General features: G+C 38.9%; 2 protein-coding genes across 2 annotated transcripts; one reads left to right on the top strand and one right to left on the bottom strand.

Moving 5' to 3' along the window:
- The first annotated feature begins 268 nt into the window (after positions 1–268).
- Positions 269–8,341, top strand: HDC (histidine decarboxylase). The gene is made up of 12 exons (XM_010214233.2): positions 269–296; positions 1,549–1,721; positions 2,264–2,377; positions 2,902–3,024; positions 3,513–3,647; positions 3,836–3,979; positions 4,233–4,299; positions 4,918–5,080; positions 5,174–5,264; positions 6,263–6,361; positions 7,117–7,218; positions 7,402–8,341. Exons 1-12 carry the CDS (start codon positions 269–271, stop codon positions 8,161–8,163), a joined length of 2,001 nt encoding a protein of 666 aa, XP_010212535.2. The 3' UTR covers positions 8,164–8,341.
- Positions 8,342–9,430: 1,089 nt separating this feature from the next.
- Positions 9,431–22,944, bottom strand: SLC27A2 (solute carrier family 27 member 2). Its single transcript, XM_088539920.1, has 10 exons — positions 22,467–22,944; positions 20,731–20,940; positions 20,245–20,403; positions 19,586–19,710; positions 16,755–16,949; positions 16,318–16,408; positions 14,573–14,771; positions 13,870–13,967; positions 11,037–11,167; positions 9,431–9,617 (listed from the first exon to the last, which is right to left on the bottom strand). Exons 1-10 carry the CDS (start codon positions 22,942–22,944, stop codon positions 9,441–9,443), a joined length of 1,863 nt encoding a protein of 620 aa, XP_088396046.1. The 3' UTR covers positions 9,431–9,440.
- Between the last annotated feature and the right edge of the window lie 400 nt (positions 22,945–23,344).

Below are 23,344 nucleotides of genomic sequence, written 5' to 3'. Positions count from 1 at the left end.
AGAGGCGGCTCCTCTCACAGATGCTGTCTCGCACATCAAAAGAGCACAGATGAGAACATACAAGAGACTATAAAAGCTCTCGGTTGGGAGGAGTTAGAGAAACGCTCACCAATAACCTGCCTACGTTAAACCTTCTCCAAATGCGTGAGCCTGGCAGATAAAGAGCGCTATAAAGGGTGAGCATCCAGCAGGGCGCCAGACGGTGCTGCCCACCGCTCGCGGCACGGTCCTGGCCCAGGCTCCGAGAGGTGCTCCGAGAGCAAGCAGCATGGAGCCGGAGGAGTACAGGCGGAGAGGTGAGTGCGAGTTCCCCTCCTCTGCCCTCGGAACAGGGGGCATCTGCTCCGGGGAAGCGCTATTGCGGGGCTGGGAATGGTACCCAGGAACGAGGGCGAGCTGGGCACGCTCAAACTGCTCCCATGCTGCGCTGAGGCGGGTCTGCTGGACCGAGAGGATAGGAGCGTGTCCCAGGGTAGGTTTAAACTAATGGCTTTAAAGTGAGGAGATGACTTCAGTTTTTTGGTTTTACCTGTAAAATGCTACGGGAAAAATTGGAAACTCTGTGATTCTGAATGAACTTGGGCTAGGGGTGTGTTGTGCATAGTGGCTTTTTTCCTGGGTGGGACCATGAAAATTCACTGATATTGGTGCAGTTCTAGAGATAGGGAGCAAATTTTGGTCCCACTGCTGAAAGAAGTTAGCTAACAAATGGAGAAAAGGTGCAGAACTGTTTCAAGAGGATGCAAAAAGCATAGCACCATACTGACAGGAGGCTTTATTTACGTTAAATGTAAAGTTTCTGATAATTTTAAGAAAATCTAGCTAGTAGTCAGACACTGGAATAACCCTATCAATCCCTTCAGTCCCTGTAAAGCCTGTCCTAAGAGTGTTATTGAAAGGAGCAATAAGGTGTGGGAGGAGTGGCTTTCCCAAGATTACCCAGCCAGAGGCAGGTTTAACTAGCAACAATTCATGAGATGATTCATGATACAGTGAACTGGGGCTAGTGCTATGCAATAAGCTCTTTTTTATTTTTTTTCTTTAATACAGACTTTTATTATATTCTTAATACAAACTTACTGTCAGGAAATACTATTCATTTTCCACTGATGAATCTCATAGCCTTAAACCAAGAAGATGAGTCAGAATCAATTGTTGAGCAGAAGTTCTTGTTTAATTTACCTTGCATGTATTTTAAAATTGTTATTGGATGAGGTAGGATGAATTCTTAACGTAGGCTTTCCTGCAGCTGGAAGCTTCCCACATTTGGTTTCAGTGATTTCCAATATGTCCATGGTCTGTTCTGAAGTAAAAATGTGATGAAAGGACAGAGGGATGGATCTGAGGAACGATCAGGATCCTCTGCTGCTGGGTGCCCTGAAACCGTTGGGCACAGCAGGACTTGTCCACGCTGGAGCTCCAGGCTACCAGTGTTCATTGCTAACGACAGATTGCATGGCAGTAGTTGTGGTGCATGAGGTGCTAGTAACTGTTTTTTTTTTTTTTTTCTTGTGAACTAAACTCAAAACCCTGAGTTGCTTCTTCCAGGGAAAGAGATGGTGGATTACATCTGCCAGTACCTGAGCAGCGTGAGAGAGAGACGGGTGACTCCTGATGTGCAGCCAGGCTACATGAGGGCTCAGTTGCCAGATTCTGCCCCAATGGACCCAGACAGCTGGGACAACATCTTTGGAGACATAGAGAAGATTATTATGCCTGGGGTAAGGATTAAAGTGTCATGTTGGGGAAAAGTTGCTACTAGGTGGGGTAACACCAAATCCTGGGAATGCCTAGATTATGCAGAATATTTAAGTAAACAAACCACTCTGAAATACAGAATAATTAATGTAGAGATTCTGTCCAGAGAAGGATCTTGGAGATTGCAGTTGTATTCCTGATGACAACAGTTTTAAGAGTGAGAATGAATATACTTTTGAAGTATTTCAGACTTTAGAGTACTTTTTATTTGTTTAGGGAGAAACAGGAAGAAACATTCTTTCCTGTTGAAAGATCTTTGTGTGCATGTTTAATTCAGATAAATGCTTTTGCTACAATTTGGAATTTATCTAATAACGACAGTGTTATCATTTACTAGTGCTCTTTTCCCATTGATATAATCTCTGTAGATTTCTGCTAGCTGATCTATAATTGCACATATTATGTTGCTGCAGACTTTTCCATCACTAACCAGATGCTAATCACTACCTTTGCTGCAGAATTTTGAGATATTTTCAAAATTAACTTCTTGTTAACTTTGCTCTAGGTAGTCCATTGGCAGAGCCCCCATATGCATGCCTACTTTCCAGCTCTTACTTCTTGGCCTTCACTTCTGGGAGATATGTTGGCTGATGCAATTAACTGCTTGGGATTCACTTGGGTAAATTATTCTGTTTTTTGGTACTTTGGATATTCTTCTTCAATGAGTACTGTGCAGGAGCAGGTCACTTTTTTGAATTCTTTTTAGCAAGAGCAAAAGTTACCAAGTAGTAAGAGATGAAATGACATGAGTGTTGCTCATGGACTCCCACTGCTGGTCCCTAAACTGTTGCACAAGCAAGTAGGCAACAAAACAACCACCACTTATGACAGCTCCATTGGGATAAGGAGTTTCCTGTTTCCTACTTTTCCCCTTGTAAATTAAGCTGTTTGGCCTGTCCCAGAACCACCATGGCGTCTGCCATCAGACACCACCATTCTCATTCTTGTGATATTATGCTCTGTGAGGTGTCTGCCATAGTCTTACAGGGCTAGCTGTCTAAATGTCCAGTACTACAAAGTTTGTAATCTGCACTTTTGTCACATTTAGATGAGATTTCTGTCAAGACAATTAAATGTATTAATAGCTATTAATTAAAATGTGGTATGTGGCAGTAAGCTGATTCTCTCTGTTTGAATTGCTAGGCCTCCAGTCCAGCCTGCACAGAACTGGAAATGAATGTGATGGATTGGCTGGCTAAAATGCTGGGCCTTCCAGATAAATTCCTGCACCACCATCCCAACAGTGTGGGAGGAGGAGTATTACAGGTAGGACAGAGGACAGACTTCAGCAAAGTTTCTCTTTTCACTCAAGTGAATTTCCCTCTGAAAGGGGGAATTATAGCTTTCCTTGAAGAAAAACCAACACGATTCAGTCTGTGTGTTGGGATGTACTGATAAGTTTCAATTTGGCATTTCTTTACTGAATTTTAAATTAAACATGGAAGGTTATAGAATAGGAGTAACTATTATTTTAATCCTTAATGTACTATAGACCAGGAGCTAGTACTCTTGTGCACATACTGAAGATAAATTAGGTAGGCAGATTTGTGCTTTTCAGTCCATTTCACCTCACTGAAGTATTCACCAAAGTTATTCTAATGTAATTAGAGAGCTCATTAGTCTTTACACTGCATCTGAGAAAAGCAGTTACTGAAATGAAAGAGGATGTGGGTTCAATGATTTTGGCTAAAACCCTGACTTAAGTGGTGATACAGTGGAAAATATGCTGCAGTAAAAGTACGATGTCTTTGCAGAGTACTGTGAGTGAATCAACTTTGATTGCACTGCTGGCAGCAAGGAAAAACAAAATCTTGGAAATGAAAGTTTCTGAGCCAGACACTGACGAGTCCTCACTCAATTCTCGTCTCATTGCTTATGCATCTGATCAGGTAGGTTCTTATGCTTACGAAGAAACACTTCTGCTTCTTCTGTCTCCTCCAGACCATTATACTAATCCAAATTATAATTGGGACCTTATGTCTACTTTTCTTGTGATCACTTTCATAATGTCGTAATTTATCACAGTTGTTCAGCCTCAGAGCTTTCTTGCTTACTCTTTCTTTTTTTTTTTTTTTAGGCACATTCTTCTGTAGAAAAGGCTGGCTTGATTTCTCTTGTGAAGATGAAATTTCTGCCTGTAGATGAGAACTTTTCCCTCAGAGGTGAAACTTTGATGAAAGCCATTGAAGAAGACAGAAACAGAGGCCTAGTACCTGTTTTTGTATGTTCTACTTCCTTATTGACATAGTAATGTATTCTAAAGGTTAACATGAAAACATCTGAAAACATTTCTTAATTTGCTAAAATAATTAGTTGAAAGTTAAAATTTCATGAAATAAATATGACAATTCCTGATTTATAGAATTCAAATATTTTAGTAACATTTCATTTTTGATGGAACCGATAGCCTGGCTGGTTTAAAAATGCATAATTTTATTTAAAAATGTCATCTCAACAAGTTTGTTTTCTTCTAGGTTTGTGCAACTTTGGGCACAACTGGTGTCTGCGCTTTTGACAATCTCTCAGAACTGGGTCCAATTTGTAAGCCTGTTTTTTGTTTTGCTGTTTTTAAACTATGATAGCACAGACAAAACCATGTGGGGATTTTTCATGCCCAAACCAAGGAGAATAGACACACTACTCAGCTAAGTTTTTCAAATATGTTTTGACAATCTATAGAGGAGACAGTGAAAGTCCTTCCACTGATTTCTGTAAGTTTTATATTAGGATGCTAAAATATGTTCTACTAAATGAATAAAATTTGCCAATGAATAATCTTTAGTAATGTGATTTCCCAGGGAATACACATGGTGTGCAGTACCGACTGCAGTACTGTTGTATAATGATGAATAAATATTTAACTTACCAAAGGAATTTTTGTTAGTAGGACATCCTTGGTAGCCACCAGTTCAGTAGATAAATTTGAAGTAATTACTTCAAATTTCTCAAGCAATTACTTCAAATTTAGATTTCAGATTCAAATTCAGATTTTAGATTCTTCGAAGTTCTACTTCAACATAAATTCTGTCAAGCAGCTGCTGACGACTAGCAGCTCTGTCTCTGCTTCCTGCCCATACACCTAGTGTTCAGAGAGTAAGAAATTAAATCTGTAATTTTATACATTATGTCCACTACATACAACAGTTTCAATTCCAACAGGTGATGCTGAGGGACTCTGGCTTCATATTGATGCTGCATATGCGGGAACAGCATTTGTATGTCCTGAATTTCGGTTGTTCTTGGATGGAATTGAGTATGCAGATTCCTTTACTTTTAATCCTTCTAAATGGATGATGGTTCATTTTGACTGCACTGGATTTTGGTGAGTAAAGACAAAATACAAAATGCAAACTGCAAAGGTTTTTTTCTGCCTTTTTTTTTTTTTTCCGCTAATAGTTCATTCTACAATTTATAGGGTTAAAGATAAATACAAGTTACATCAAACCTTCAATGTGAGCCCCGTCTACCTCAGGCATCCCAATTCAGGAGCTGCTGTCGATTTCATGGTAAGTCATCATTTGAGCTGATATTCTAAATTGCCTATGAAATATTCAAACACAGATTACCTGGAGTGTGCTTGCCGTGTAGCTGGTCTTACTACATAAAATTATAAAAGCAATCATAATGAGATCCTAATGGAGATTAAATAATAGAACTTTGAAGTGATCTGTAGTTAGGAGAGCTGATTATAAAACTGCATAGAGATGCTTTCAGTAGAATGAATGAATTTCTTTCCCATGAAGTTATTAGGAGACACATTTTAGTTTAGATGTGACACATTTCAGTTTAGATCCATCTTGCAGAAGTTTTCAGTACAGTAAAACAAGATAATATTCAATTACTAGTTGTTTCAGCTGTGATCTCAAATCCTGAAACTCTAATTGTTTTATTTTTGTAAATCAATAACGCCTTTCATTAGAGTGTCAGAGTGTGTGTGTGTTTCTGTGGAGGGAAAAAAAAAAGAGTCTCTCTTGCAGTTAAATAGGACCCTGCAAAACATTTTGTAGATAATTAAGGTACTTTTACATATTATGTTGCTCTTTTATATGCAGCAAATGTTATTTTCTCTGGAAAGGTCTAATTCTAAATCTGCTCCAACTGTTTATAGTTGATTTGGGAAGCCATTGAGCACAGCACTTAAATATGCATATTACAGGACTGGAAGTGAGCAAGAGTTGTTATTTATAAATAGGCAATTAACTAAAAATTCTAAATATAACTATGCTGTAGATTAAGGGGAAGAGCCAAAATTCTATTTTTCCAAATGCTTGGAATGTATGCAGACATAGTTCTTTGGAGGAACTATGGACTAAGCCCAGGCCCAATTCCTGGCTATTTCCTGGGCTCAGTTAGTTTCCCCTAATGTGAAGTTCTTTGGGTTGATCAAGCTTTCTGACATGAGTGCAGATGAAGCATCAGACTGCGGTAGTGTAAGAGGACACTCCTTGCTGTTGTTTTTGCACTTATTGATACACGCTTTTTTTTTTTTTTTTTTTTTTCCCAGCACTGGCAAATCCCCTTAAGTCGTCGATTTCGTTCTTTGAAGTTGTGGTTTGTGATTCGTTCCTTTGGAGTGAAAAAGCTTCAGGATCATGTCCGGCATGTGTGTGCATTAACAATATAAGCATAAACATTGTGCATTTATTGGCAGTTGAGTTTATTTAAACTCAATGAAAAAATGATGAATAATAGAAATCCTCTGTCATACAAACCTTGCATATAAACACTAAATGCATGCTGATTTTAATCTTAAGTAATCCGAAAAGTTTTACAACGTAAATGGAGCTTTTCCTGTACACTTCTGGGAAGCAGAAAGCAAGGGAAAGCACCTTGATAAATCAGTGCCTTCTGCCTCGGCTATCTGCTGAGCTTTTCTTTGAGGCAAAGTGACAGCTGTTTGAGAGGCTGGCTGTGATAGGTGGCTCCTGGATGAACCCATAGCTGTGAGAATCTACAGGCTTCAATCCTTGGTGGAATATAAATACAAGGGATCATATTGTGGATCAATAGCTATTGTAAGATGATTCCAACTTGGAGTGTCAGTCCTTTCTCTAGAAAACTCCCATGTACCAGTGTAGTTGCTCTTGTTTGCTGTCAAGGGTTTGTCTGTAAGGATCTGCAAAACCCACTGGAAAGAGGTTGGGCTCTTAACAAATCCTGCCATAGGCTTTGGCAAATAGACAAAATTTTTAAAAATTTTATTTAAAAAAAAGTTTTTAAAATTTTAGTTGTTATTATTCATAGTTTTGCTATCATTTATGTTGGAATGATGCATTTTAACTAGTTAACTTAGCATTTTATATTGGGTCTATGACCAACTGATTCATAATTACTTTTTTTTTTCTTTTAAATTATAAGGGTACTGAAACAGCCAAATTCTTTGAATCTTTGGTTAAAAGTGATCCGCTCTTTGAAATTCCTGCCAAGAGACATCTTGGACTGGTTGTGTTTCGTTTAAAGGTAAAGATCAGGCTATTCCCATCTTCTTTCAGAATGAATTGACTGCAGCTGATCTCTCCACAGACACTAACTGGGAATAGATTCTTCATGTATGAATTTGTAATGCTGGAATTCTTATAAAAATGTTTGGATATCATAGCAATTGTTAACTATATTATTTCTTCTTATATATACATAAAACAGGGTCCCAACTGGCTGACAGAAGAGCTCCTAAAAGATCTGAGCAGTTCTGGGAGGCTTTTCCTTATTCCAGCAACCATTCATGACAAGTTCATCATTCGTTTTACGGTAACATCTCAGTTCACAACCAGGGAAGATATTCTGCGGGACTGGAACATCATTCAGCAAACTGCAGCGCGCATCGTTAGCTGCCGTTACGCATTGCACCGCGTCCGTTCCTGCGACGGGGCGAGAGCCCCCGGTATGATAGTTAAGCCTAGTTCTGATGCCACTGCTAGTGCTCCCCAGTGTTATCCAGGTGTAGGGGAACACAAAACACCTTCCAGAAAAATAGTAGTTCAGCCTAAAAAGTTAGCAGTGAGTCCCAGTTCATGTGTGATTAACCAACAAGTGGAGGATCAAGGGGATCCTTTAGATGACTGTTTTTCAGAAGATGCCCAAGAGGTTACCAAGCATAAGTTAAGCTCCTTCTTATTCAGCTATTTATCTGTTCAAGGCAGGAAAAAGACAGCACGCTCCCTTAGCTGCAACAGTGTGCCAATGACTGGTGCTCCTGAGCAATGCAACCCCCAGGCAGGAGCCACTGACAAGAAAGAGTCTCATACAAATGCCAAAATCCTTTCTAGGCTGCCTGAAGAGGTGATGATGCTCAAAAAAAGTGCCTTTAAAAAGCTGATCAAGTTTTACAGTGTTCCAAGCTTCCCAGAGTGTAGCGTTCAGTGTGGCCTTCATCTGCCTTGCTGTCCTCTGCAAGCCATTGTTTAACAAGTGAAAGAGTTTGGTCCTTAGGTCCTCCCCAGGTAGAAAAGAACCAAAGTTTGCTTATTCATGTGCAATGTGTAAACAGTGGCAGCGACCACTGAGAAAATTCCTGTGCTTCTACTGATGCAAAACCTTGTGTATTTATAGATTAAAATATCAAATAAATCTTGTAAGCATGTAATATGAAACTGGTTTGTAGATTGAAGAACAGAAAATGCAAAATCTTGCCTTATCATCCTTGCAATACACTAAGGGAACATTCACAACTGGTAGGCTGGAATGATTTTAATAAAATATGCTGGTCTTAATAGGGTGTAAACAATCTAGCTCACTATTTGCACCACTGATTTTTGTTTTGATACCTTGACCTAGGCTTTCTAAAGACTGCGATAGGGACCTGTGGGTATGTTCAGTGCCAACATCATTTGTAAACTGTGCAAAGGGAAGATGTAACCTTTCTAAGAGGCTTTGCCATGCAAGGGGAGTGTTAAATTCTCTGTGAATTTAAAACCACAGCAGCCCTGCCCTCCTGTCTGTGTTAATCAGTAACAGCACACGGGAGTCTCTGTGTAACACTGTACCAGGAAGATTGGCCATTGCTGAGCACCTGTGGCTTTTGTCAGCTCTGCCTAAGGCTTGAACATTAATTACTTGGGACTTACGATTATGGAGGGTAAGGCAAGTTCCAGCTATAAAACTTCCTATAAATTTAACACATTAATGTGTTTAAAAAGGGGGAGATGGGCCTAAAATTGTGTGTCTATGTGCATCCATCTGACTAATCTTGAATTATCCTAGTACAACCTACTTGAGCACCTAATTCAGGAAGGGGAAACTAGAAGTCTGCTTCTAGTCTTTCCATAGTACGAGCGTGCGACAATCACTCAGAACAGAACAACTGTTACAGGTGCCTCAGTAATCATGGTTAGTCCTGGGAAGAGAGGGGAGTTGGAAGGTCACAGTGGAATGGACACACTCTGGAATGAACACAGGTAATGGAAACACTCCTCGTTAGAGCGGGCAGCGTAGAAAAGATAAAACTCAAAGAGGAAGGGAACAAAAAGATGGTAGGTAAAAAATACAAGGTATGAAAGAGAGGAAAATCCAGGCTGAAATATAACTGGGGTCAGAGCAGTTCTATTTTATTAAAATGATCACATATTTACACATTATTTTAGATGCATATATTTGCTAGTATTAAAAAATAAAATTTCCTGGTACTATTAGAGTAACAGGTGTTTTAAAATGTGATTATAAAACATAGATTTTTTTGGACATGTTTACAATCTGAAGTGATGGTTTTTTACTGAATTATAAATGGCCTCGGTCATCTGAACATACGTGTTTTCTTTTTCATCCAGGATATACAGGCAATCTTTGATGACTGCTGGGTTAAAACCTTCATCCATTAGTTGTACTTTACGGTACTTGAAAGTTGCTGTGAGTTCTATGGCACTCTACAAAACAAAGTTATGTCTCTACTTAGCAATGGCAGCATATAATTAAGGCAAATTAAATTTTCCCACATTTAAAGAGAATCAGAAAAGAACACCCTTGAACTTTTCTCTAAGTAGTATCTATATGAAGTTACAGGTAATTAGAACAGGTACAATATATATGTTTTCAGTTTCTGAGATGAGCATTATGTATAAATCCATACAGTGCAGAAGTCAAAGCCTTACTAATAAAGGTACTATCTGCATTCATGGTAATAGTGCAACTATTGAGTGTGTGGGTCAGTAACTAACCTGAATATAAGAAACTCTGGATCCACAGTAGTGGGTTACTGACAGGCTTTCCTTACTACCCTCTTAAATGAGGCATGGAAACACTGGAGACTTCACTCATGCCATTTTCTACTTCTATTCAGGCTCATGGGTTTGATCCAGAAATTCATTTAATCATGAACTGGAGAGGAGTTTCCCTTAATATCCATCGGTTAAAACTTTGTTTAGTAAAGTTACTGTGGTAGTTAACCAAATGTTCAGATCATCATATCAGTGTCATATCATCTTCTTGAAGAGTAATAGATCTTGATTAATGCAAGTTGCAAGAGTGCTTTGCAAGAAACTGATGATCTAAGAAAAAATACTTGGGATAAGGGAAACAGACCGCATGGGAAGGACTTTGATGACAGTAAGTGCTGTTAGTGTGTATCTTGTTTTCAGATCAAAAGAGAGAAGAACAGCCAAAAAAAAAAAAAAGATAGTTGGAGGTTGGGCAAGTACTTTACCTGAGGTGGCAAGACAAACTACTAGCTTGACCAGTCAGCTGCTTTGTTTGTGTATTAATTCAAAAGTTTAGAGATCAATTAAGGAATTAGGGATGCTAGTATCTCTGTACTACTCCTCCTCTTGAATCATTTCAATGAAAGGAGGTAAAAGGAGGTATGTTTATTTTAAATAAACAGCCTGAGAAGTACTGCTAGAGTGAAGTTCTCATGTTTTCTTAACTTAAATTTTAGTTCACAATTCAGTTTACAAAAGGCTGTTCTTTTGCAAGCTGTTACTTGTGAGCTGATCTTTATTTTGAACAGAACAGTTTGTAGAAGTGGTAAACTGAAAACATAACTCTGTTAGTGTGCTGAAGGAATGCAACAGGAAATATGATTTTTTTCCATTAAAAGGTTTTCCTGTTTTTATATGTTAAAATATGTCCTGTATCCTGTTAATGCTCATGCAGCTTTGTTTTTCCAGGATGAACTAAAACATCCAGGTCCAGTTCTGCTTTCATACTGGTAAATGATAAGAGCAAGTGAGTGTCAAAAGGAGGGTCTTAGAGAATTGCTTGCATAATTAGAGAGTGCACAGCCCTCACAGAAACGAGAGAAAAAAATGTGAGCAGAGCCACAGAGCTACTTAGGACCACTCTTTTACCTTAATCCTTATGAAACGAGGTCTTGCGTAGTTTGGAAGATGAGCATGAACGTGTCTGTAAGTATTTTCACCATTAAATTCGCAGTTTTCCTTCAGTCGAATACATGCCATTCCTATTCTGCCTTCATAACCTGAAGGAGTAATGACAGTAAATAATCATGGTTCATTTAATACTTCAGACTGATCTCTCTCTTTTTTTCTCAAAATTTGTTCTTCCTTCTAAACATTTTCTGAAAATAAACTTACTATTAGACATGTTAGTGATTAGATTTTCTTAAGACGTCAGCACTGTAGATGCCAAAAAGCCTAGCATCAGAATGATGGATGGACTTCTGAAAGTCATTCCTATTTCCATGTTTCAATACAAGCAGAATGTCAGATCTCAATACTTAGAGATGGAAGCCTGCCTGCAGTGGCATTCAGTCATGTGAGATTTTTACTTTATTATAAAACATTGTAAATCTGCTTGAACTTATTGTGCTGACAAACACATCCAGGCATAGAGAGGACAGAAAGAAGTAAGACCTGGTTTAAAATTGTATAGCAGCACCTGAATTAAGTGCTGCAAGAATCTGAGTACTAGTCTTCTCTCTTTTCTTCTTTTTCTCTTTTCTCCTTTTTCTCTTTTCTCTTCTCAAAAAAAACTTGTTTGGCCACATACTGAGAAGGTTTTGTCCTCCCCTTTTGGGAGCTGGGGCACAATATAAACACTAATCTGATGGTGTTATTTCTGTTGTCTAACATTACAAATACTTCAAGAAGATTAGATCAGATCAGGGTATATTACTTATTCATGAATAATCCTATGCTTACTTATTATGTTTTTGTGAAATATTTCTAGAAGGACAAGTACTGTTTAAATTATTACAGGGAAACAGATAATATGCAAAATTTTCACATTAGAATGATATTACTGCTTTCAGAAAACTGCATAAAGTAGCAATTGAAAAAAAAGGAAGTGGCACCTAAAGCTTGAAGAAAAAATCACAAGAATTTTCAAGTTTAAGACGAATGGTTCCACAGTTCCTTGTGAGCTATCTTTGGTTTCCTTTACCTGTCAGATGTTGTTCTTAGGCCACCTGGCATTCATATTTGTTTATTCAGAATCTAGAGTGCCAAATTAGAGTTCTCGGGTGATGTGTGCTATCATCTCCAGCTATATTACTGAAGTAAAAATATCTCCATACTATGTAAAGCAAAAAAAAGCTTAAATACAAAATCCACATAGTTCTTGTACAACAGCAAAATGATACCTGGGTTTGAACACCCACCTTGTGGGTTTTTTTTTTTTGATTGTTTTTGTTTTTTTTTTCCATAAAGCTGAATCATAGCTGGGTATTAGCACCTCTTCTAAATAGTTTTATAAGAGCACTGCAAATAAAAGTGTATTTTCCTCCTCTCCTACAGCATAATTTGAGAAATATATGCAGAACCAGGCCACTTAAGAGGTTACCTTGCTTTTGAAATATCTCCTGGGCAACAGTGTGTTTATCACTAGCACAAAGCAGTTGAAAACACAAATGATTTAGAGCGAGGCTTTGGTTTTATTTCACTAGAGTGTGGAGGCATAAATGATTATTAAAAGGATTTTTATTTGTTTGTTTCTTTGAATTAAATCCACTGTTCTGATAGATCACTTTGGTTCATATACATTTTCAACCTTCTAGCCTCGGAAACAGCAGGAATTTCTCAGGAATTTCTTTTTTTTTTTTTCCTTCACTTTTAGTAGAGACATATCATGGACCAGAACATTAACAGAAATGCTCATATGTTGAGCAAATGGTGGAAAGAGGTGTTGGATGTAGGAAGACTGGAATCACTAACACTGTCTTTCAATTATGAAATCATAATTTGTCAGTAGTGTGACTTATGAGGTACTCTAGTCTGGAAAGCTTTAGGGAAAAAAAAATGATGCCTGTTTAACTTTTATAGGACCTTTCTTCTCAGATTCCTTCTTAAACTTCTCCAAAAAGCATATGACGTATACTATGTCAATAGGTCCAAACTACAAGTACAGCATAAGTTCAGAAATATTAAGGATGTAATTTCAAATCTAATCTAGTTTGCTTGATTTCAGATCCCTGCACTATGCTAAAAGAATGAATTCCATTTTAACTGTCCACCAGAACACATTTACTGTAAGGAGCTAGATGTGTGTCCTGCGGAACTTGGGTAAGTGAGCCAAATGGACAGGAAGGTACCTCCAAAAAAGCAAGTGGAGTAAAGCTGTCTGTTCCCTTTCTGCTCCCTCTGTGTTCCCATGCTGGGAATCTGGATTAAGCAGCAATGCCTCTCATTTAAAAAAAAAAAAAAAAAAACTGTTACAATGTCTTAAAGTGGTACTAAAATTATAAGATTTTCTAATTTCTGAGGAATAGAACAAGGACAGTAAGTGTTCTAGAACTTTATGCATTGCTTCAGATCATTAAAGAAAGGTGCAGAACAGGGGAATTAGTTTCAAATATCAAGTGACTTTTTTGTTCTTCTAGAAATTCCTTTCACATCTATTTTGTTTTTCTCATTCTGGGGTCATTGTAGAGCTACGTTGCTGTAAAACATGCAGAGTTATTTGTATTAAAGATAGCTAGTCTCAAATCTTCTTCCATTTTCCTGTTAATATTCTTGCCCTGTCCTGTATTAATATAAGCTTTGGCTATGTTTTCTCAGATAATGAATATTGCATACATTGAAAATATAGAATGCATCAAGTATAAATTAGGAAAAATAGAGAAGGTAAAGGAGGACTCTACAGTTCTCAGTTTAATATGTCAACTTGTTGACATATTAAAAAAAGTTAGTATTTCATTCAAATATTCAAATATTTCATTTATACCTGGAACAGATACTCCATATACAATAACTTCTTGAACATAGTCGATCAATCCTAAAATGTCTGCAACTTCAGTTGTAGAAACATTTTCCCCTTTCCACCTGGAATATAAGCAATTGATAGAGGTCATAATTTTTAAATATATTACTCACAATGATCTCTAGTGTTTTAATCTCTGACTGTATAACGAGGTGAGCACTGAGCCTGAGGTCAGAAAGCACTTTTCTATTAGGACAAGAGACCTATTATTAAAAGGAAATAAAAGCAGGCTGCAAATTTTAACAGCATGTTCCATAATATTCAAATCTCAGTAGGATCTAACACGCTCTGCTTACTCATGCTTAATACATTTTTAAACTGACTAACAACCAAAATACTACTTACCTTAACTTCTATCCTAAGCTCTATAAACTCTGATTTTAAAAATGCAGTGACTGTGAAACGACAGCGATTTGCGAGTGCGAGTGGATTGCGATGAGAACTATTCAAAATAGTATTCACTTACCATCCTAAACTGCCCTTGTTATAGTTTGTATATATAAACACAAATGATTAAAATACAATAGTATTGATAAAGTAGTGATAGAGTCCCCTTTTTTCTGACTGATTTCAGAGAAAATAGTTTTCCTCAATCAGTATGAAATGCTTCAACATGAAATCAGACTTGAGAGTAAATATTGATAAGCATTTAAATAAATACACTAACCGGAATGTGTCTCCAATTCTATCATGGAAATAAATGAAGTTATCGTTGTCAATCACTAAAAGGTCACCACTATTGAAATATAAATCTCCTTTTTTGAAGACATCTTTTAATTGCTTCTTCTCTGTTTGGTGTTTTGCACCTGCATAGCCACTAAATGGTGCATATTCGGTGATTTTGCAGACCAGAAGTCCTGGTTTACCTATGAAGAGGAAAAATATTTGCTATTCATTTAAAAAGCACAGTGTAAATTGCCCAAATTAACCATTTTTCATTATGGTTTTGAGGCCTGTAAATATTACAGAATTATTTCAGGTTTTTTTTCTGTGATCACCTTCATTATAAATTAGCTTTGGAGGTACAAATTAAGAGTTTCATCTTGTCCTCTCATTCATTAGCTCTCAGTAGGAATAACTGTAGATAATACAAATTATCTCCTGGTTCTGTATTAACACAGAAGAGACTCTTTGCCATCTTGTCTGACACCAGTTAAGTAGAGAAGAGTTGCTCAAGATTCCCTATGCAGGTACCTAATAGGGATATAGGAAATCAATAGGAACCATGTCTACACAGGAAACCTATACGTGATACTAATAATGTCTTCAGAAGGTTACTCTCCATACAGGCTACTTCCATGTATTTCAGGTAGTGTGGGACTTGCCGACCTCTCAATGAAAATAATGAGTTGCATTTAGAAACCAAATGCATTGGATTTCAGCTTGCTTGCTTTGAATGCAAAATTGCTTCAAAGGCTGCTTAATATGTTCTTTCATTTGCTGTAGCTGAAGTAATTTATGAAGGCAGAAGGGAAACCTACGTGTTTATGTAAATTGAAACTCAACTGCATCATAATAGTCTGTCACCTGGGATTTTGTTTCTGTTTTTGTTTTTTTAATTTTTCTCTCTTACACTGAAGGGATTTTTCATTCCTTCCCAGCTCCCCAGTTCACACTAAAATGTTAGTAATATATCTGTAAATCCTAACACAGAGGAATGTACATGTGCACATCCCTCCTCACCTAAACTCAAGAGTTAGCATAGGAGAAGATGTCTATAGGGCAGACCCTCTGCTAACATAACTGGTATGTTCCTCTGCAACGAAAATTAACATAGCTGGTTAACTGGGCCCCAGTTGCATTATACTGAGAGAGAGTGTCTTACCATCTAGCTTGGGGTGCTCACTCAGATTCCTCCCTCACATAAATGACTGAACATGCAACAGAATCCAACAAAATCACAAGTATTGGAAGTGTTTGGTTTAAAGCCAGGTACACCTGTGCCAATAAATAACCGCCCCCAGCTATGAAAACTGATATTAAGTTAAAATATAAGCAAAGTACTTTCATGCATGCTTTTTATATTCAAAATAATGAAGAGTTTCAGTGACAAAAGAAATTCCTTTCTGTTTTGCAAATGTTTCTTGTTGACTATAAAGTCTGAGGAGAATTAAATAACTCCAGCTGAAAGCCAAGATCTGTACTCAAAGGTCAAAATGTTAGCATGTCTATTACTAGAACAAGACTAATAATGAAAATCTAAGTATACACGTGCTTGATTCCCCCCTATGCTTCTACCTTTTGTGTTGTATTATTACTATTATATTGCACTAGTACAAGTTTTGTTATGTAGTTTCTAACTAAGTCGATAGCAATTCTCAGCCTCTCTCCAGATAAAAGTGATACAAAGATAAAATATTTTTAGAAGTACAAACCTTTCTGTTTTTTACTTTAAAGAGTTTAAGTTTTTACCTTTGGGAACTTTTATGCAGTATCCATTCTCATCTCGGACTGGTTCATCTTTCTCTACGTCATATTTAATCAGTTCATAGTGTAAGACTTTCTAGTGAAAATTTGCAAAATTATACACACATAAATATTCAGTCTTTGAAAAATATTTTCATAATTATGCTACATGTTCAGCCTTCTCTTTAACAGCTGCAAAATATATCACATTTCAACTGGATGGGCTGCATGTCAATGTTCTACCTGAACTAGCAAGAGGTGTCAGTGGTATCTAGCATGGGTACTTGCAGACTGTACTTGTGATTTCTCTGTTGTTCTCTCTGGGCACATTTGCCTTTGCCTAACACACACCTGAGCCCTGGGCACTTCCGAATTTATCAGTTTGGCAGTTTAGTAAGCTTTACCAATAAGCACAGAGTGCCAAATTTTGTTATCCATCTTACCTTCTGTAAGCAGTTCACTCTTCCCACTGCACCAATTTTTCCAGTGTAATTCACAAAGGAAATGTTTCCCTCAGTTGAAGCATAAAACTCCAGGATATGAATATTTCCAAATCTCTGGATAAATTCCTTCCAAACATCACTCCTTATCCCATTTCCTATGGCAAGTCTGACTCTGTGATCCCGATCATTTTTTCTCTGGAAATAAGAAACAGTCATGAATTAGTGTTTCAATATGAACTGAAAGCTTCTATATCTGGAAAACTCCAAAGGAAAGTTTAGCCTAAAGTACTGAGCATATTCTGAAGTAAAATAGGGAAAAACATCATTACAATTAAGCACATGGTTATGACATGGATAAAAGGAGAAGAAATTACTGAACAAGTTGGGCTAAATATCTGTCTATCTGACTGTTGTTAGTAGTTGATTTGATTTGGATGAGGACAGGAACAATTAATGACATGAAGAAAGCTAAAAAAAAAAAATCCAGGCACCGTGTTAATTTATTTGTTTGTAAGCCTTGTGGTGACTTTCTGCTGAAGAGTAGCTCACCCTAAATTCAGCAAAAGATTTGTATGACCTAAATGGCATTAGGGAGGGGATGGAAATCACTGGTAGGAATCTTTGTTTGCGAACTTTCCACCATTATTAGTGAACACTGCAGGATGGAACCTGTTAAAAAATGTTTTACAACATTTCATTAATTTTTTTAAATAGATATATGAGACCTTTTTGCTTAAAGTGACAAGCACGTGTTGATGATGACAGTCTTGCTTATGTCTTCTCTTAGATATTTATGTTTATCATCAACAATAGGGAGCAATGAATTGTGTTGTACACTTGTAATTCATAAATATTTCCGATGTGCTAATGGTAACAGTAGTTCAGAGAATTTAACCACAATATAGGAAGGATGTTTTGTCCCACTTCCTGCCTTATTCTCCAACTCTTTCTTGTAATACATAATTTAATAGTACTTTAAGGCACAGAGAATGTTTTAAATATATAATGACTTATTAACTCAGAATACACTGCTGATAGAATAGCCTTATTCTATCAGCAAGAGACTGGAGGGCACGTTTGTGCAGAACTGTTACGTTAGCTCTATATCTTTCAGATATTTCCATTAAAAAGACAAGCTTCTAGATGATGGGGCTAGAAGACAAACAAGTTTTAATTTAATCTAAATATGTATATTAATATATCTTCCTTTCTGGGATACTGAGAGATCTGCCATTGCTATGTTACAGCAGAACTAAACTGCAAATGGAACAACCAAATTTACCAGCTGGAAGAATAGCAGAATCTTGCTCATATACCCATTTCCTGAAAATCTGTACTGATTTCAGTGAAGTTATTTCTTATCTCTGTAACCAGCAACAGAAAAGTACTCAGATATCTGATATTTTGCACACACTCATAAAGCAAAAAGAAACTGCAAACCTGCTTCTCTTTTCTGACTTACGGGCATCAAATGGTGCTAGGAAAACTGATTGATATTATCTTCATTCTTAGTAAATTTTAATTGCTATTGACAAGATCTCTCTCCATGAGAGTAATTTTCTGCAAGCAAACATGTTTTTGATATCAAGAATTAACTAATATGACTAGAGGGATCTTAGCAGGAAAGTATTTATGAATAGATGTTCTATGGTGACAGTATATTAAGTATACCTTTATAAGTAGCTGTGCTTAAACAATCACAATAATCACATTAAAGCTTTCACCAGCATGGGGAAAGCATTATTGTCTTGAGCTAAGATTCCTACTTAAAAAAAAAAGTATTACTGTCTAAATGTGAAATGACACAGCTCCTTTTGTTCCTAGGGAGTTTCTTGTCCTTTCCAGCAAGAGTGATCACGTAAGGTATGTTTTTTTTTTTTCCATCCACCTTAACAAAATGTCAATTAAAGAATTAATTATGATTGTTCCATTGTCCAAAGGACTGGTTAATTCAATCAACCAGTTCCTTTTTCCTTGAAAAAAGAAAAACATGTTAGTGTGCCATGAGATTGTAAACCTCATTAGAGCAAATTACAGCTCTTTAATGCTACCTGAGATCCCCTCCATCAACAGTCCATTTTCTTTACAAACAGCACATAAGAACACTGCTTGCTGTGTTATTTTAATTAATGGTATGTATTATATGATTGATATGTAAAGTTCTTTCAAACTCAAAGCTTTGGAATAGTTTAGTTTATCTGCAACTGGTTCCTTGAATTTTTACTAATCGCAGCTCACGTTCAGAAGTCAGCAAGATCCAATTTTGGGTAATACCTTTAATATTCTGCAAAAAAATAACTATTTTATCTCTCATGCAGAAAGACCTATCAAAACATAAAACACATAAAATTAAACCTCAATTTTTTCAACAATACTATTGTCGCAGTCCATGCACTTTCCATTTCAATACTTTGGCTTTCCAAAAACTTTCCCAGAGGGAACACTGCATACATCTAGTGGAAAAACAGTAAGAAGCCTTTTTCAGTAATAGTGTGTTAAAATTTGATTAACAAAGCATAATGGGAAAGTGAATCGCATATGTAGCTTATATTCATCAAACAGTGTATTCCAACAAAATAACAATTTTTGCTAAACTTAGAAAAAGACTTTTTCAAAACCAAAAAGTATGTTTTACTCTAAGTATTCCCTGCTTTTTGGCCATGTGGTGCACAGTAAACTCAGTGTACCAAATATATGTTCAGTTATGGATCATTTGTGGATGATAATTTGTAATATCTCTTCTTTACAGTTAGATTTTTTTGAACATGGGCAGTATGTGTAGTAGTCTAATTATAATTAGTCACACACACACACAAAAAGGTAGCTGTTACCTGTGGCACACTACATAAATACCGAAGCACTTCCCCAATATATTGTATCACTGTTACATTGTATTTCCTGCAGTCATCCCAGAACTGACTTGCTGAAAATTTAGCTCGCAAAACGATAGTTGCACCTGTGTAGAAAGAAGTAAAAACAGATCAGAAAAAACAATCGTTTAAATATCATAATACTATATAAAATTTCTTAGTGCAACATTGTAGAAAACTTGTAGAATTATTGTTTTATAGGTTTTAGATGTATTTTCCTACAACACATTGAAATACCATCCACATTGAATAATTAATTCAACCTCTATTTCTATTCATCCAAAAGTTAAAAGCTATTATAGTAGATGAAACATATGGCACTCTGTACAGCTTAACCCAAAGGCTATGCAAAGAGCTGTCATGTAACAGGTCACATCCTGTTTGTCCAGGTGCCAAAATAAGATCTGTATAAGACAAAGATCTGTGCAAGTCATGTGAAAATCTAAGAATAATAAGAAACGAGAAAGTCTCCTGGCTTATGGGGCCCCAGATTATTGAGACTTGTATAACCAACTACTTCATCTCGAGGTTGGTAGCTGAGGAGCAACTTGCTCTGCGCCATCACACCTGCACAGTGACTTCCACACGATACCGCCTCGTACCAGCCAAGTGTGCTGTACCTTTCATGATGCACCCGTTGACTCCAATGAGCAGGGCAGAGCTGTGATAGAGTGGCAGCACAGTGTACACGATGTCTTCCGAGGTGACCTTGCCAGCGTCGAACAAGCCACAAGCCAGCAGGATGCGTTCATGGTTTATCACCGCAGCCTTGGGAAGACCTATTTAAAGCCAACCAAAAAGATGAGCAATAAACCTAATAAGACCAACAGTTTCACAGGATCTTAAGAAAGAGTTTGCTCTCTTATTCTCTCACTAAGCAAATAATAGTTCAAGAGTCCAGAGAAGTATGCATTTAGTGTAGCTAAATTTTGTAAGCTATTTTTTTTTCTTTTTTTGGAGGGTGGGGTTAGATATCAGTATCAAATTTGCAGTCACCTCAGAGGGAATTACATGAAATAACAGATTCTATCCTTACATGAAACCACCATGTCAGAAAGCATTTGTGGCCTTACATGCATGTTTTATTTAATATATAAATATATTACCTGTAGTACCAGAGGTATAAATGTACATGGCAGGAGTTTTAGAGGTTATATCTGTTCTCCAAAACAGTGGAGTAGGCTCATCTGAGGCAGCATCTACTTTATCCAGAAAGCTTTCAACTCCTTCTGTAACAGTTGTCCTGCTTAGGTAATAAACTTTGACATTTTGTTCCTTCAAGGATGGCAATATTTCTTCAACAGATTCTTTCAACTCTTAAAGGGAGGAAGAAAAGGGAGGTATTATTAAAAAGAAAAAAAAAAAAAAAGGGCAAAGAAAAAAAAACCCCAAACATACTACTCAGTGAATTGTACTATCACTGCATCAACTTTTGCCTCAGGAGCTTTCATGCTTAACTGCAGTTAGGGAAACTCATGCCTTTCACTTCTTGCAGCTCTGCAACGCCAGTCTCCCTTCTCTCCCTGCTGGCAATTTCTGCCAAGTCCGAAGGTACATAATCATCCTTGACACTTTTATTCCCTTAACAAATTGAACTGGGTAACAAATTCAAGTGTTTTTAGCAAAGATGAGCAGATGCTTGATGTATTTGTATATACTTGGTTTCCTAAGAAATCCACATTAAATGACTTCCAGATCACAGGCAATTTCCTTGTGAATTATCAGTTTAAACCATTTGCAATGAATCTTCAATGCAAGTTTTATTAAAACATCGTAACATAAAAGTTTTTCATAATGTTATCTATTATTCAACACCCATTTTACTTCAAGTAAACTTTAATTATCAAAGCTCATTTTAGCAAGCTATTCATTTTAAAAATCCCTTCCCAGAGCTCAAGGCTTTACTACAAAATGTAAGGACAATACTCGATTACTCGATTGTTGAGAAGGAGAAAAATCAGTTTTCTTATGCACGGTAGTTTTTCCCCATACATATTGATAAATACCGATTAGTTTGGAAAGTCTGATTCCACAGAGCTTATTTTCAGTGAGGTAAAAACTGACCAAGAAGGGAGAAAAATCATACAGTAGAAGAATGATTTCAACTACCCAGCTGAGAAGATATATATATATATATATTCATGTAAATGTATGTATTTGATTCTGAGCAGACAAACAGAGCCTTTGACTTCCCATCCAGTCAGACGTTCATATACATACAAATATATATACAGACATCTGAAAGCCTAGACACAAAATGAGGTCTCTATTCAGTATGGAACAGAATGCCGTTTTACACTTAAAACATAGCAGCACATCTATTTTATGAAAGGTTCACCTCGGTGTGTTCACTTTTTGTCTCTGAGCTGAAATTTGCCATAAGCTTTATACAGACCGCAGCCACCCTGAGGAGTGTAAGTCGCTGTCAAGTTGCACCAAGAGGATTCTTCTGCCTGACTGTTTCCGATCTGAACACCACTGGGGAACAACGCTGCGTACGACTGTTATTTTAGTACTATGGCTTCATCAGCCTTACCAAATAACTAAGCACCTGGGCTCAACTCTCATGTCTTGCACTCGACCAGAAAATGCAAACATGGTGCAAACTCTCCGGAAAGCTGGGGTTTGCCGCAACCTCCCCGCTCCCCAGGGCCAGCTCTTGGATGGGGACAGAGGGCAGGAGGACCCAGGCGCTGCTCTCCGCACCCTGCGTTGGCCGGACACCCGCTGAGCCCGCGGAGCAGCCCCCGCGCTCCGCACCCGGCGATCGCGCCGCCCCGCGGGTCGCTCCGCTCCGCTGTTCCGCGGGCGGGCGCGCAGCGCGGCGCTCCGCTCTCCTCACCTGGCGCCGCGAGCAGCACCGTGGCCGCGCTGCTCCGGAGGCAGCGCAGCAGGGACGCCCCCCTGACGCTGCAGTTGAGACAGGCCATGGCGCAGCCCAGCTTGGCGCAGCCCAGCCAGAGCCACACGTACGCGGGCCGGTTGCCCATGAAGAGGGCCAGGCAGCCGCCCGCGCGCAGCCCCGCGGCGTCGCGCAGCGCCCGCGCCGCCTGGCTGCTCCGCCGCTCCACCTGCCCATAGGTGGAGACCTCGGCGCCGAAGAGCAGCAGCGCCTTGTGCGGCGTCCGCGCCGCCCGCCGCGCGAACACGTCGAGCAGCGTGCGGGCCGGCCGGCGGGCGCCGGCTCTGCGCGCCCTGCCCGCCACCCGCACCATCGTGAGGGCGAAGCGCAAGTCCTGGAAGCAGTAGGGCCAGGCGCAGCGCAGCAGGAGCGCCAGGAGCAGCAGCGCCGCCAGCGCGCTGCACAGCTCCACCACCATGGCCCGCGCTGCCGCCCCGCCTCGGCGCTTCTGGAGCGCCGCGCTCCGCCACGGCGGGGCGGGAGCGGGAGGGAAGGGGAGGGGAGGGGAGGGGAGGGGAGGACCAACGGCCCCGCGCCTCGCGCTGAGGCGACCGCCGGCCGCGCCCGCGCCGCCTCACGGCGCCTCGCTCCCGCGGGCCCGGCCAGCTGCCCCTGTCGGGGAGCCGCCTCCGCGCCGGGTCCCCAGTCGCTTCTCCCGCGGCTCCTCAGGGGCAGAGCCGAGCGCCGCGCTGGCTCAGGCCCTGGCACCGGCAGGGCTGTGTGGCAGAGCCGGTGCCTCTGCTCCCCGTAACCCCCTGTGCTCCCGGAGGAATCGTCTGCTTGGGTGGCGCACACTGCCTGGTTTGAGGGCCTCTGAG

Source organism: Tinamus guttatus, unplaced genomic scaffold, assembly GCF_059628265.1.
Source record: "Tinamus guttatus ecotype Peru unplaced genomic scaffold, ASM5962826v1 Tinamus_guttatus_pri_ptg000004l, whole genome shotgun sequence".
NCBI classification, from domain to species: domain Eukaryota; kingdom Metazoa; phylum Chordata; class Aves; order Tinamiformes; family Tinamidae; genus Tinamus; species Tinamus guttatus.
This window is presented reverse-complemented; position numbering and strand designations above follow the sequence as displayed.

Coding starts and splice junctions, on each gene's coding strand:
- SLC27A2 (XM_088539920.1), bottom strand. CDS start 22,944: ATGGTGGTGGAGCTGTGCAGCGCGCTGGCGGCGCTGCTGCTCCTGGCG. Junction 13,968..14,572: donor AGAATTGGAGACACATTCCG/GTTAGTGTATTT, acceptor CTTATATTCCAG/GTGGAAAGGGGAAAATGTTT. Junction 9,618..11,036: donor CTCGTTTCATAAGGATTAAG/GTAAAAGAGTGG, acceptor TTTGTTTTGTAG/AGTGCCATAGAACTCACAGC.
- HDC (XM_010214233.2), top strand. CDS start 269: ATGGAGCCGGAGGAGTACAGGCGGAGAG. Junction 4,300..4,917: donor CTCAGAACTGGGTCCAATTT/GTAAGCCTGTTT, acceptor CAATTCCAACAG/GTGATGCTGAGGGACTCTGG. Junction 5,265..6,262: donor GAGCTGCTGTCGATTTCATG/GTAAGTCATCAT, acceptor TTTTTTTCCCAG/CACTGGCAAATCCCCTTAAG.